General features: G+C 42.4%; 1 protein-coding gene across 1 annotated transcript in view; it reads right to left on the bottom strand.

Annotated features, from left to right (window-relative positions):
- LOC146859505 (fish-egg lectin-like) overlaps positions 1-15,173 on the bottom strand; it is a 256,323-nt gene that overhangs the window by 63,746 nt on the left and 177,404 nt on the right. Inside the window, exon 2 of the mRNA XM_085650219.1 lies at positions 13,444-13,686. Within this exon, the coding sequence (XP_085506345.1) occupies positions 13,444-13,686 (243 nt within the window). The remainder of the gene's footprint in view (positions 1-13,443; positions 13,687-15,173) is intronic.

Raw genomic sequence — 15,173 nt, 5'->3', positions numbered from 1 at the left:
AAGTAGTTCAGTTGCGAAACGGACTACAAAACACTCATTTGATAGACATGCTGAGTCATCAACATGATGGCGTTCACGTTGAAGGTAATTAATTGTCTGATAAAGCCACTAAAGGGGCTTTGCAAACAGCTTCCGTAGCTGCAATCGCTCGTTCAAAAACAAAAATAGACAGTGAAATAATACTGGATGTCAAAGCTTCAAGCAAAAGCAGCGGTGAAGCGTTACCTAGAACGTTTCCACTCAAATACTCATATATAATTGATGCAAACAATGTTCCGTTTGCTTGAATCCCTGGAGTGGGGGATAGGGTGATATCAAACATGGAACATAGATTAGGAAGAATCCTAGCAGCACATGAAGGGATCGCCTCTGCCCATGCAGTTGTTTCCGCCACAGTATTGTTATTAAAACAGAGATACTGGTGGCCAGGCATTAGGAAACAGACCAGGAATTATATTTGGGACTGCGAAATACGTCAGAAGATGAAAGTCTCTACTGGGAAACGCCCCACGCAGACGCCCCTGTTAATTTCAGATAGACCATTAGCATGTGCTTACCTGGACCACTGTGGTCCCTTACAAAGGGATGGTAACAATAAATATATCATGGTCGCAGTGGATTCGTGTTCAAGGTTCCTCAACGCTCGGCTGACGATCGAACTGTTATAAAAGATTTAGGAGTCTTTATTGGCACATACGCAATAGGCACACTACATTCTGACCAGGGTCCTGCGTTTAGCTCTCGAGTTTACAAAGAAGCCATGGCCAGTTTCGGCATAGCATTGCGGGTTGCTTCTCCATTCCAACCTGAGGGAAATTCTGTTGTGGAAAGAAAAAAACGGGACATAAAGCAGTCTATAACAGCTAGGTTATTAAGTTCGGGTGATGGGTGGGTCAAGAAGTTCTCTAGGGGGTGTCACTCCATATGAAGTCCTATTTGGAACTAGAATGTTGAGAACGGACCTTGACATGAAAGGCACAGTGGTGGAAAATGGTTTGGTTGTTTTACAGGACTTAAATGAAATAAGATCGAAACAAAGCAACGTATTCCTGAAGCCAACTACCACTGGGGAAAAACCAACCATCCCAGCAAGGCCTGTCTGGATCTCAAAGCTTGGTGATCTAGTCACAGAAAAGATCGCGGACAGAAAGGAATTTGGGCCTTCTTACAGACAACCAGTACCTGTCCTATTAATACACGGATCGAGAACAGTACTACTGCCGCCCCTTGCTGGTAAAAAGGAGAAAAGATTGGTGTCCATCCTCCTCATCAAACCACACTATGTGGCCGATACTAAGCAGTAGGCCAAGTGGACTCCGACAATGTAGCACACGTACTCCGCTAGCTACAATCCAAGAGGTTGAAACTGAGAGACTGATCACCTTTGAAGATTCTACAGTGAGAAATGAAGGACTAAGCAACAAAGCTATGGAACTCGTCCCTCTTGAGACCCAAATAACAGTTCATCCTGATACACATGTCTACAACAAAGTAACAAGTGATCAACTAGTTCCAGCGATTTCAACGAATCCTGATGCAACTCAAACCATTGATAGAACTGCCTCTGACTATTTCATTAACTTTAATACATTTTCTGAGGATCCTGGCGAACCTGAAACGACGCCAGCACAAAGGACTTTCAAAGAACAAGCAACAGACTTTTTTCATCTCCTGAAAAAGACTTATCTGGTTTCACCATGGATTGAACTGTGGATTGTTTTGGGAATATTCTTCTTTCTACTTTGGTTAGCTCTAGTTATAACTCTGGGTATGCTGATAAATGGAAGATATATTCAAATGGACACAGCAAGTAAAAGAATGAACTTACTTCTCCAGCCACACAAATCATCCCATCGTGAAGCAAGAGACTTATCAGCAGTGACCATCACAGCCGTTCCTTTACCAGATGGTATAGTTTGGGACAGAACTGAATATGACATTTTTGGCCCGTTGGAACATTTGAAGATTCCACACTTATTTAAAATTTCATTAAGTAACTTTATTGCCTCTAGTACCTTTTCTGATGTTTGGGACTTCGAGACAGTTAATAACATGATGATCCTAAACCCCAGATTAAGAGCCTGGGGTTATGGCTTGATAGTGCTCTTAGCTTCGATTTCCAGGCCACTAAGCTTTCAGCCACCTGCCCTGGCCTCATGAGGCTATTGCGGAAGATCCTTCTTCTTCTCCCCTTCCACGCGAGGAGGATCATGGTCCAGGCTCTGATTCTTTCTCGCCTGGACTATGGTAATGCCCTTTACCTGGGATCTCCTCATTTTACCTCACATAAGCTCCAGGTGATCCAGAACTGTGCGGCTCGCCTGCTTCTTCAGATCCCTAGCAGGCAATCGGCTGAACCTGCATTGAGGAGCCTTCGTTGGCTCCCTGTTAGAGCACAAATACAATTCAAGGCCGTGTGCTTGGCACACAAAGCCTTTTGGCGGAAGGGCCCGGCCATTACCCACTCTCTCATCACTCCATACCATCCTTTGCGTAATCTTCGTTCTAGTTCCTCTTTGTTGGCTGTTGCTGTCAAAATACGAAGATCTAGATGGGGTGGTTGTTCTTTTTCTTTCAATGCTTCTAATCTCTGGAATGCCCTTCCACACAATATTCGGATGGAGCCAAGTCTATCGACATTCCGGAAACTTCTGAAAACCTACCTCTTTTAGGACTCCTCCTAAGCTTTCTGACCACTATCCTTATTTGCACATCTGCATCGCTGGGAGGCCTCAGGGTAGCCATGCGCTATATAAGTGTAAATTCATTCATTCATTCATGTCTGATCTAGAAATGTCTGCAGTATTCACAAAGCATGAATATTTAGAGGGTTCATCAGACTATGAACAAATGAATTGTTATAACCACTATGGTCATCATTTCTTGCATAAAACTGCATCACCTAGAAATGTATTTATGTATAACCAATGGGAACATTGTCCTACACCTCCGAAGGGTAGCTCAAAAACTTTTGCAATGAAATTGACATATTTTCAGGGTTCAACTTATCAAAGCCGGAATCGTTTTATTTTAAAAATATGAATAAGACAGGAACAAAAAATATATTAACCAATACGAAACAGATTTATTTTGCAGCCTTTATTGCCCAACTGTCTAGACAGGGTTTCGACTTTTGGAAAGACAACATTGAGACAAAATCAGTCTGGGGTACAAAAGATTGGCAAGTGCAGGGGGTAGAAGCTTTGTTTAGAGCCTGTATCATCCCTGAGCAAACTATGTTTTTGAATGGCACTGTCCAACAAACGTCTTGCCTTGGGTTAGCCAAGATCAAAGACATGAACACACCGACCATACCTATACCTGCAAGTAATAGCACTACACGGGGGGAGGTCGACGTACATAATATTTTGCATCACAACAGATCAGATACAGAATGGAAAAAATGGTTGCTCTGGCTCACTGACACGAACAACTGTCAAGATCGATTCCTGAACAAAACACAGGGTTTGACTATCAATAGGCCAGACCCACGCTAAGTTCAAAGACAGCATCCAGGGGTAGTAACAACATACAGTGTAGGGAAACTCTGCCTTGATTGGCTACAGAAAGCTACACTGCAGGATGTAAAACAACACTTATATATACTTAAAGAAGGCGCTGACCTTAGGGAATTCTTGCTGGGACCAAGAAAACCTCATCAAAAGTGTTTCATATATGCCGGTATATACGCTGCTTATAATGAAATATGGAAGATTACCCAAGCAGAGAATGCAGAACGAATACGAGAAATTTATCGTATTATTTAGAGAAATCTCTCTCTATAGTAGACAATGGGTTAACGACTCTGTTGTCCAGAATATATTCATTGGACAGCATTGTGTCTTCTGCCATAGACATCATGGAACAAGACTTGGTCATGCTGCAACATGGTCAGTCTCAGTTACGTTCTATAATGCTATTAGGCTGGACGCTCCAAAACTTGCGTTCCGGCTATGTGCCTTGTCGTTTAATCAACACTATGTCACTGTTTTCAGAATTCAATCTCACTGATAAACAGATCAAACTGGCACAAAGGGGTGCAGACTAAGCCTGGGCGAAGTACTACGCTACGCTCGCGTAGTTTGCGAAGTTCGCGCTACTTCGCACTACGCGAACTGCACGTAGCACAGTGCGAACACGCGTAGCGTAGTGTTGCGTAGTGCTGCGGTCATTTTTTGCTTGCTCGCGGTCCTCAACGTCAAGTTGGCGACCGCGAGCAAGCAAAATTACATCCCGGCGAGATTCCCAACGCGAGGAGGTCAGGTTTCTCATTGCGAGTGGTCGCGTATGCTCGCGACCACTCGCGATGAGAAACTACCAGTTCGCGTTGAGAAAGCTGAAGCTCGAGTAAAAATCTAATCGAGCAGCAGAAAAATACCGCTCGCACTGTGCAAGATGCCATTTTCAATGATTGCACAGTGCCGGTTGCTTGTCCGCACTGTGCAATCATTGAAAACGACATCTGGCACAGTGCGAACAAGGTACTACGCAGTTCGCGAAGTGCTACGCGTAGCTCGCGTAGTGCGAACTTCACTTTGCGTAGCTTCGCGAAGTGCTACTTGGCAAACTACGCCCAGGCCTAGTGCAGACTTTACGGTGCTGAGCATTGAAAAGCTGGAGAAATTACCATTCACAGTGGCAGAAAAACCAGCTACTGAGTGGATAATACATGGTAAAATTATTCTGCCTGGTACAACTTTACATTTTCAGTATTGCCTAAAACATGTACCAGCAGGCAAATATGAAAGGTTGGGTACAGAATACATCAAGACATCTTGGGATCTACCTTACACACATAGATGTTGGAGTGGGGGGCGTGAAGTGTTTCTTAGCGGTACAAACTGTGAAAACACACTAAGCTGTACGCTCCTTTGTCAGGGTATTAATTTACACGGGTCCTGCGATGGTTCCACTACAAACTTATCCTGTCACCTGCAAGGCTCACCAGCTGCAGTGATTAATCCAATTTTTGGGCTACTTTTGAATGGAAGTTACCTCATGTTGAATGATCAGAGCTGCTGTGGAATGTTGCCAGGTATCCCATATCTAGTAACAGTTACATTCAGGGTCACTTGCTCTATGCAAATCTTGTTTCCACAAATACAGACAGTCAGGGAGTCACCTCTATGGCCCCGACTGAACATCTCTTCTATACAAATTGATACTCTAAGCAGAATGAAAGCCATTCTTTTACAACAAACTGTGCCACTGACCTCAGCCAAAGAAACCTATGATCTACAAGTCGCAAGTACTTCAGCTGAGATACATGCCCTTTTGAATACACATTGCCCTATACATTTCTCTGAAATGTTAGAACGTATCTTAAACATGTCTGATACGAGTGGTATTGTACATGTATTTAAGACCGTGTGTTCAGGACTGTTAGCACCTTTTCAAGCAGTCCTTCGTGCACTCTGTGTTTGGGGGACTGCCACTACTTTTTGGAATCGTTGCAGGGATCCTATTTTTGCTCCTACTGCTCCGATATGGCAAGCCAAATCCCCGACGTCTCTCCAAGCACCGTAGAAAGAGCTCTATTGAAGATGAGGTGTCGTGAGCGCATCGTCCAAATTTTAGGTTTACCTCGTCTACGACAATTAAATACCACATGGTTTCTGTCATTCAGACCAATCTGGCAAGATTGCATCTTACCTGTTCTACGCTGCCTACTTTGCGGTGAAGAACCCATGCTAGACATCTGTCTAACACTCCCATCAGTCATGCCTACGGATATCGATACTCTGCTGCACCCAGTAACGACCCATGCTGTGTGTTGTCCCCAGCGGCTACCAATCCTGATGACGGCATTCATTGAGATCTCACAGATGCAAATTGGTACTGCTGAGGTATGAGAGGAAACAACAGGCACGCAGGTAACATCCGATACGAACATTGCTGATGCGTCCAATGCTGAAGGCGATGCTCCTCATCTACGTGCGGTTAATCTTCTAAACGAGGTAATCCAACTTTCACCTACAACGGTAGATGACTTTTTGTCTCCAGGATTAGAAGATTTCATGTTTTCTCCATCCTCATACACTGACTTTTGATTCAGCACACAGTCTACAGGGAATACTTTGAATTTGGCCTTCATTTTCCAAAACAAAGACTAAACTTTTTCCTATGATTAATTTTTTTTTCCAAATTTGATTTTTTTCTTTTTATGGCACTGTAATCTGCTTTTAGTAGAACTATTCATAGAGGACAGAATGCTTTGATACACTTTCAGAGACAATATGTCACCTTGTCAATGACAATTGATTTATGTAACTTGACATGAAATGGTTTCGGTCTTTTTTCTTCTATATTTACAAGCTATTTCATACTGTGTATATATATATTTATGTTCCTTCATTTAGCATTCAATATGAATATATGCTTGGAATGAAACATTGTTTTAATATGTACAGCACCAATGCATTTTTATACTTGCCAACAGTATTTAAATGTGTTTTTAAACATGTTCTTAGCATGTTTAGGATTTAGTAATGTCGTTCATACGAAATTGGAGTGGGTGTTGTGTGTCGATTTAGATACCGTTTACAGATTTATGTCCTTATATAGGCACAATTCTCATTGCCCATATTTAGGTATAGAAATCCTACTCTTATTTAGGCATTATTCAGGCTAGCCAAATACAGGCATGGCCACCTACATCCGTTCATCTACGTCACAACGAGTTTTTGGAAAACCAGACTCTTAAACATTTAGGACTTCCCCTTGCTATATATTGATTTCTCCAAAAACTCATTTATTATGCATGAACATCTATTCCTTAGCTGTTCATTCATGATGTTCTTCTGCCCGACTTTTACATCAATACTGGCATTCCTAAACACCTTCGAGGTATAAATATACCTTCACTTACCATGGCAATCCACGGATCGGCTGCCTACTTGAACGACGCGGCTCGCCACGGCAAATTCGGAAGGAAGTCAAGTCCCTGCCTGATGCACTGTCCAGATGCTGTCATCCTCCTTGCCGAGAATCCAGCTCCAGTGTTTCTGACTCCCCTTGCGGAGTGTTAGAGATCGAGTCTCGGAAAGAGATTCCAACCTCACTCATTTGAAGGTATGGAGCGGACTAGAACCTAGAGGGACTTTTGGCAAATCTTGGCAACTATAACTAAACTAGACTATAGACAAACAGCACCTACTTCTGACCTCGTACTACACTTAGGTTAGGTACACTGGGGTGGAACTAGCTAGAATCATCAGATGAGTATTAACATTTTAGCCTGTGGTATTTATGTATGTATTTTTATGAATATCTGTCATAGCTATAAACCATGCTATTGCAGTATTATTTTGTCTTACTGCTAATGCTGTACGTATTATACTTCGCATTCTGTCTTACGATTGTAGCAGTACATATCTCTTGCACGAGAAATAAGACTGTCCAATAAACCCTTTTTATTGAAACGCCCGTCTATCTATTTCTGTGTGACTGTGTAGAAACGAAGCATGCACGATTGAGTGAGTGGAACAGTTATCTATTGTTTCAATGATTCTGAGATTGATCCGATTCTAAGGGAAACAAAGTTGTCATGTTTATGCGGTTGTCAGAAACAAATTCCTTCTTGTTTATTCAAGAAGTTTCTAGTGAACTCTGAGTTAGCTGGCACTCACAAGTAATTAAGTTTAATGTACTCGATAGAGACATACTGACTTCAGTCCTATGTCAAAACTATAGTGTATATTATTCCAATGCGCAGAGCCTATCAGGGATATAAGAACTACACTACAATCTCTTCTCCAGAATTTAGGGTTTGTAATAAATGAAAGGAAATCAATTCTCAGTCAATCTAAGATAATTCAGTTGTCAGTTTTCTTAATGGATTACAAGAAATAAGCTCCCTTTCTTCCTCTGGAGCAGATCAAAGTAATCAAAAAAGGGTTTCATTCTGTTCTAAACCTAAATAAACGTTCTCTCCGCAGACAAGCAAGAACTGTGGGCCTTCTTTCGGCATCCATTCAAGCAATGTTTCCTGCTCCTATTCATTATTGAGTGCTCCAATGCCCCAGGGCTCATCATCTTCAAAGGGGTGACCCTTACTCAATGTTATTTTACCTTTCTGCAGATGCACAGGAGGAGCCAAAGTAGTGGCTTTCCCGGATGGAGGCCTGGAATAGAAGATGCATGTTTGGCCAGGCCCCAGATATCATGTTAGAATCCGACACCAGAAGATCGGGCTGGGAAGCATGGTTCGGAAATGTTGTAGCAGGAGGAAAATGGTCCGCAGAAGAAATACAAGATAATATAAAGTGTTTATAGCTGCTTGCACATTCTTTTGCTGTAAAAATCCTATCTCTGACAAAAGTAAATTCTTGTATTCTTCTGCAATGGAGAATGTCTCCGTGGTACGTTAAATTAAAAACTGGAGGACCTGTCTGGTCTGGCAGACCATGCCAAATATTTTTGCACTTTTGCCTAGAAAATAGAATTTGCCTCAAAGCAGAATACATTACAGGTCTTTCCAATTCAGTGGCAGATTGGGGTTGCAGATTCGTAGACAACAGAGATTGGTCTGTTCATCCAGAGGTTTTCCATAAGATTCTCCATCTTTGGGGCCCCCTACAAGTAGATCTATTTGAATCCCACCTCAACCACAAGCTTCCTTAATTCTTCAGCAGGAGAGCACATCCGGTGGCAGAAGCAGTGGATGCTTTTCTCCAACCCTGGCACTCTCTCCAAGCATACGCCTTTCCACCTTTATCAATGATTCTTCGAACACTCCTTCATGTCACGTGTGGTTTACTCAACTTCAAGAACTTTCCAAGAATAATTCCCACATTTCCCAAGTTACTCTTGACCCCTAAAGGTCATCTTCATGATTGTATCATCAGAGGACAATTGCATCTGATGACCTGGAAAATTTAAGGTCAGCCTGGCATGTCGCGGGACTTTCGTCTGACGCATTGTCAGTTATCAATGATTCATGGGCTCTTTCCACTCAATCCAGTAATAAATACGCCTTGGCTTCCTGGGTTAGCTGGTGTGTGAAGAGAGATATTAATCTCACTTGTGCATCTCCTGTAGACATAGTCAATTTCCTTGGCTGGGAAAGCCTACAGAACAGTCAATTCTTACCGCTCAGATATTTCTACAGGTCATGTTCTTTTGAAAGAAGAACCAGCAGGTAAACATGTTTTAGTATGTAGATCTCTAAAATCTATCAGATTCATAAGTCCCCCAAAACCCAAATATTAATCTCTTTGGGATGTGGAGGTGATATTAGATCACTCTTTCCTGGCCTCATAATTAATTCCATTCTTTGAAACAATTGTCTACAGAATTAACAATGCTCTTGTTTTTGTTTTGCTTCAGGGGGTAACATTTTATTTTACTAGCCATACAAACTCAAATTTATCATCAATTTTGTACCCTGCTTTCCATGAATGTGAGAAGTTAAGTGTGGTCTCCTGCCTTCCTTGTTGTGAATCCCAAACTCCTGCTTTTCACACTTCAGCAGTGTCCGAACTGCTAATATCTTTCAAGAACAGCCGCTGCAGAGAAGAGCGGTGGGGTGGGGGGCCAGGTGAGGGGGGATTTCGAGAGATGACCACGAGGGAATATTAAAAGAAAAGTAAAGAAATACTCCCCCCTCCCCTGGCCCCCTGCCCCACCGCTCTTCCATGCAGCAGCCGCAGCTGTTCGAGAAACCTTTCACCCCGGTGTCTCCTTCTACCTTGGCCAGGTGGGTTTGATGGATCACGGCAGAGGCGGGCATAGACATGACCTTGTTTGGTGCCCATTCATTCAGATGAGCCATGGCCTCTAACGCCTTTATTTCATCAGGCTGTCGGAAATATATCCTTAAAGCTGCAGATTGGCCGAGAGAGTCCACTTTAAGAACATTATATTTTAAACCAATTGATCATGTTTCTTCTACTGTTATTGCACAGCTTTGAACTTGTCATACTCGAGCCTCCGGTCCTGTAATAGAATGTAAGTCTACCCCACTAATGCGACAGGAGGTTTGGATTCTGTTGAAGACAGAGAGGGGAAGATGATCACACCCTACTCTCCCAGATAGTTAACAATACTTCTATCTTCCAGCTTGAATCAGTTGGCAGACCCCACATGGTCAGAGATGGGGGCCTTTTCAGATAGATACTTTTCTATGGACGAATGTTTCAAGTTCAAAGTTTATTGTTTATATTACAAGTCAAGGCATGTCTAAAATGGACTGCTTGGATAGCTCTGCTGTTATAAAGAAGAGGAGTGTTGCTGCTTACCAGGGATATTTATACCAACCAGAGACTCTCATTGATTGGAAGGTCACACATGAGGTCATAGCTGATCTGGGCAGCTGACTTCCTTCGTACTTTTGCTTAGAATCTTTCTTCCATGTTATGTGATATTTCACTTTGCTGCAAGAGCTATAAGTAAAGACGTTTGGTCATAATCTTCGCCTCCGTGTCTTTAATAGAATCCAAACCGCCTGTCACTTTAGTGGGGGAAATTTACAATATGTGTGAGTTAAACATCGCCATGTGAAATTTGTGGGCACCTTGAAGTTTGAGTGTTATGTGATATTGTCACTCTCAATAAATGAACTGAACATAAAGTGCAAACACTGAAGTGTCTCGTGCCTTACTCGAGTTCAGGAGCACACTTACAATGGGATTGCACCAGAGGAACGTCACGTTTACCAACATTCATAACTCCACTTTGTAGCTATAGGTACCCTTTCACTCAGTTTTCTGCATCAATGGGGTGTGCAATGTGTATTGCTGTGGGTGTTCCACCACAAAACCCACTGCTTTTTTATGCTGCCCCTGGATTACAAGGTTGTGTAAATCTGAGGCATGCAAAAGCCTTAATTTCTTCTCGTTTTTGCATTTTCTATGTGTGCTGCAGAAAGAGCAAAATAGCATTAACGCTTGTTTATGTGCTGGAAAGTGTTCCTTCCTGCACATAAACAATCATTAAATAATGACGATTTGCTACCTCCATTTATGCTGCAGAATGCAGCGCATATAGAAGTAACAAATCACCATTAATGATTGTTTATGCGCAGGATGGATACCTTCCTGCACAATTACAATCATTCCTGGCAACGCAGGCACCCTTGCAATATGGTGCAAGGGTGTCTGTGTTGGTTCTAGACAGGTATTTTTAGCACCAGTGCTAGGGAAAACACAGAGGTGCACAATATTGTTCAAAATACAATGCTTTCCTGCGTTTTGGAAATGGGGGAACACTACGCTGCACATTTTGCGTCAGCTCCGTTCTCTATCATTTCTATGTAAATATGCCCCTCAGTGTGCAGGGAGCGAAATCTTTTTTTTCAGGTGGTGATGTAAAACCTAATTCTCTAATGAGTGACAAAAGCAAGACTTCGGACTAGGAAGAGATCGGATAGAGTCATACTTCAGCCGCTGTTGGTGGCGTGACCTCCTAAATTCAGAATTGGGTGGTGATACAGTGTAAACGTGGATCATATACTTAACAGATGGACCATCTCTGAGTTCTAAGATTTGGACTTGTTAAGAGGTTCCTACTCTAAGCAATCTATGAATACATTTACATCTTCATTGGCTACTTTTCAAGAACGATTACATCATGGACCAATAAACCTAGGTTGACCATGTGACTCCATGTCTCCAGCTTTCAACTCCTCCACTCTCCTCTTGCACGTCTGAATTTACTAGTACTTGTAGAAGAGTTGATTTTATGGTTCTGAAATATAAAATCTTACATAATGTAATATTTTCCAAATTACATCTTTGGGCTGAAAATGTGGTTTTGAAGACAAAAGAGCCATAAAGCCACTGGAGAATAAGAGTTAGAGTAAGAAAATGCCTCTTTGTCCATGACCACCCCCACGTTGTGGACGGATGCGGCTGCTTGCTAACCAGACCTCAGTGCCAGTGTTCTAACCCCATGCAAAGTGAATGTTGAATCAGCTACCCCCAATTGGCATAAGCTGACTTAGTAATAATGCCCCCCACAAGCCTGCAGCACTGGTTGTGCCAACCTGTGTGTGACAAAGTGCAAACATGGCTCCCTGCGTGTCTCTGCAGCTGGAAGAGCGGCTTTAAACTGCTAGTTCGACCTTGCCATTCAAACTAAAGGTAAAGCACCCATTTCCCTTAACAATATATGTAAGTCTCCCTTACGTATGTCCTATGGAACCCTGGGTTAGGGAGATGTATATTATTAAGTCGGACATATACTTTTACTATGTCCTAATAGCAAAACTTTCCAAATTGTCATTTTTGATGTGAAAACGTTATCAGCCCAATTGGCTAACACACAGCTAAATAATTCCCTCTCAGCCAGCAGTCTTCTGATTGGATTTATGAAATGGTACTTCAAGTTATCAAATTTATTGTAGCATTAAACCCGACTTGATGCCCAAGTCAAATGTAATGTCAGTTTTAAGGAAAGGCTAATTAGAAAGTTGTCACTCGTTTGCACAGTTTGCCCAGTGGCCTCACACAGTTGCCGGCCACGAGACAGCTTTCATCCATCATAACAGGAGTAAGAATGATAAGAATAATAGTAAGATTAGGATTAACACTAAGCATGAACATAAGAGTAAGAATAAGAGATAGAGTAAGAAAACATGGAATAAGAATATTAAGATTAATAATAAGTGTAATAATAAGAGTATGAATAAGAATAATTAGAATAACAGTAAGAGTAAGAATATGAATAAAAAAAAATAGTAAGAGTAAGATTAAGAGTAAGAGTAAGAAGAATAAAAGTAAGAATAACAGTAGGACAAACACTAACATTAAGAATGGGAATATGAGTTTTAGAGTTAAAGTTAGGTTTAGAGTAAAACTAAGACTAAAAAGAGTAAGCAAAAGAGTAAACAAAGAATATTAAGAATAATAGTAAGATCAAGATAACATATACTAATAAGAGTAGGAGGACGACTAAGAGGAAGGGTAAGAATAAACAGAATACAAATAAGACTAATAAGAATAATAGCGAGAGTATGAGTATGAACAAGAACATTAAGCATAATAGTATGAATAATAGTGAGAATAAGAATAAAAAGAATAAGAATAAGAGTAAGAATAATTAGAATAACAGTAAGAGACAGATTACAATTAAGAATAGGAATATGAGCAACGGTTGAAATTAGATTTAGAGTAAGACTGCGACTAAAAAGAATACGAATAAGATTAGGAATACAAATCAGAATAGGAAACAGAATAAGAGTAGAATAGGAGCAAGAGTAAAAAGAAGAGTAAGCATTTGGATAATAACTTTTTATCAAGAGATTTATACTGAGCTTCTATTATTTATAAGGTTTACAAACAGCTTGTGTAACATGAATCCATTTTATTATAATCAAAGGATTCACCTCAGAAAGATAGAAGGTTGAGTGTGTCATGCTGACATTTGAGCCTGCGACCAGCAGAGGACTTCATATGTTCAAGGGTTCTGATCATTGAATATAAATGTAAATAAGGTTCCACTCACCTCCCTGGGTCTTCACCCAGTCTCCACCAATCATCTTGAATGGATGGTTATTGGTGCTGACGGCCCACACTCCACCTGCACCAACAGTGACGTGGAGGAATCTTCCCTGGATCTTAGTCCAGACAAAATTGGTCAGGATGGAAATAATTCCAGCTTCATTCATTCCGAACACCAGGCCATTGCCGGCATCAATCTGCACCAAGGAACCAGAGAGTCTATCACACTTCAGAGATACAACAGCACCTACAGGGTGAGAAGAAGGAGAGGACACCTGAGCACTGAAATTATAGATACAAAACACATGTCCTGCCTAGTTTTCAAATGATTTAAAATAGTCATGGAGTTAGATTTGTCTCCACCCTGACGAGTAATAGTGTCTCACTTCATGCTATTGGCTGTTTGGTGCATCATTCCTCTTCCTGAAGAGTGCTTGCGTTACTGAGGAACTAATATCCATGTGCAAACTCCTCTCACTCATTACACACCCAGTTCTATACCTCTTACATGCATTTCAAGCAGAAAGCAATCTGTTTCTATTTTGCTTTTTTATACCAAGAAGCATTTTAAAATTTACTAAAAACACCAATTAAACAGCATCATCACCACGATACCAACATTACTGCCTGAGGCCTCATAGGAAGAAAGCACTAAGGGGCGTTGAGCTGTGAGCTGTGCTGTGTCATGGGTGTTCAGAGGTGGGGAGACATCTAGCTCCTCCGTCTTTACAACTAGACGTAGGCACCACAAGACCTGAGGGAAGCTGAACCGTGAGCTGTGCTGTGTCATGGGTGTTCAGAGGTGGGGAGACATCTAGCTCCTCTGTCTTTACATCTACACGTAGGCACCACAAGCCCTGAGGGGAGCTGAGCTGTGAGCTGTGCTGTGTCATGGGTGTTCAGAGGTGGCAAAACATCTAGCGCCTCCGTCTTTACATCTAGACGTAGACACCACAAGCCCTCAGGGAGCTGAGCTGTGAGCTGTGCTGTGTCATAGGTGTTCAGAGGTGGCAGAGACATCTAGCGCCTCCGTCTTTACATCTAGACGTAGACACCACAAGCCCTCAGGGAGCTGAGCTGTGAGCTGTGCTGTGTCATGGGTGTTCAGAGGTGGCTGAGACATTTTGCTCCTCCGTCTTTACATCTACACGTAGGCACCAAAAGCCCTGAGGGGAGCTGAGCTGCGCTGTGCTGTGTCATGGGTGTTCAGAGGTGGCGAGACATCTAGCGCCTCCGTCTTTACATCCAGACGTAGGCACCACAAGCCCTGAGGGGAGCTGAGCTGTGAGCTGTGCTGTGTCATGGGTGTTCAGAGGTGGCAGAGACATCTAGCGCCTCCGTCTTTACATCCAGACGTAGGCACGACAAGCCCTGAGGGGAGCTGAGCTGTGAGCTGTGCTGTGTCATAGGTGTTCAGAGGTGGCAGAGACATCTAGCGCCTCCGTCTTTACATCTAGACGTAGACACCACAAGCCCTCAGGGAGCTGAGCTGTGAGCTGTGCTGTGTCATGGGTGTTCAGAGGTGGCTGAGACATTTTGCTCCTCCGTCTTTACATCTACACGTAGGCACCAAAAGCCCTGAGGGGAGCTGAGCTGTGCTGTGCTGTGTCATGGGTGTTCAGAGGTGGCGAGACATCTAGCGCCTCCGTCTTTACATCTAGACGTAGGCACCACAAGCCCTCGGGGAGCTGAGCTGTGAGCTGTGCTGTGTCATGGGTGTTCAGATGTGGCGGA

Source organism: Triturus cristatus, chromosome 3_2, assembly GCF_964204655.1.
Source record: "Triturus cristatus chromosome 3_2, aTriCri1.1, whole genome shotgun sequence".
In the NCBI taxonomy this organism is placed as follows: Eukaryota; Metazoa; Chordata; class Amphibia; order Caudata; family Salamandridae; genus Triturus; species Triturus cristatus.
The sequence above is the reverse complement of the archived record's forward strand: the minus strand, read 5'-3'. Positions and strand labels throughout refer to the sequence as shown.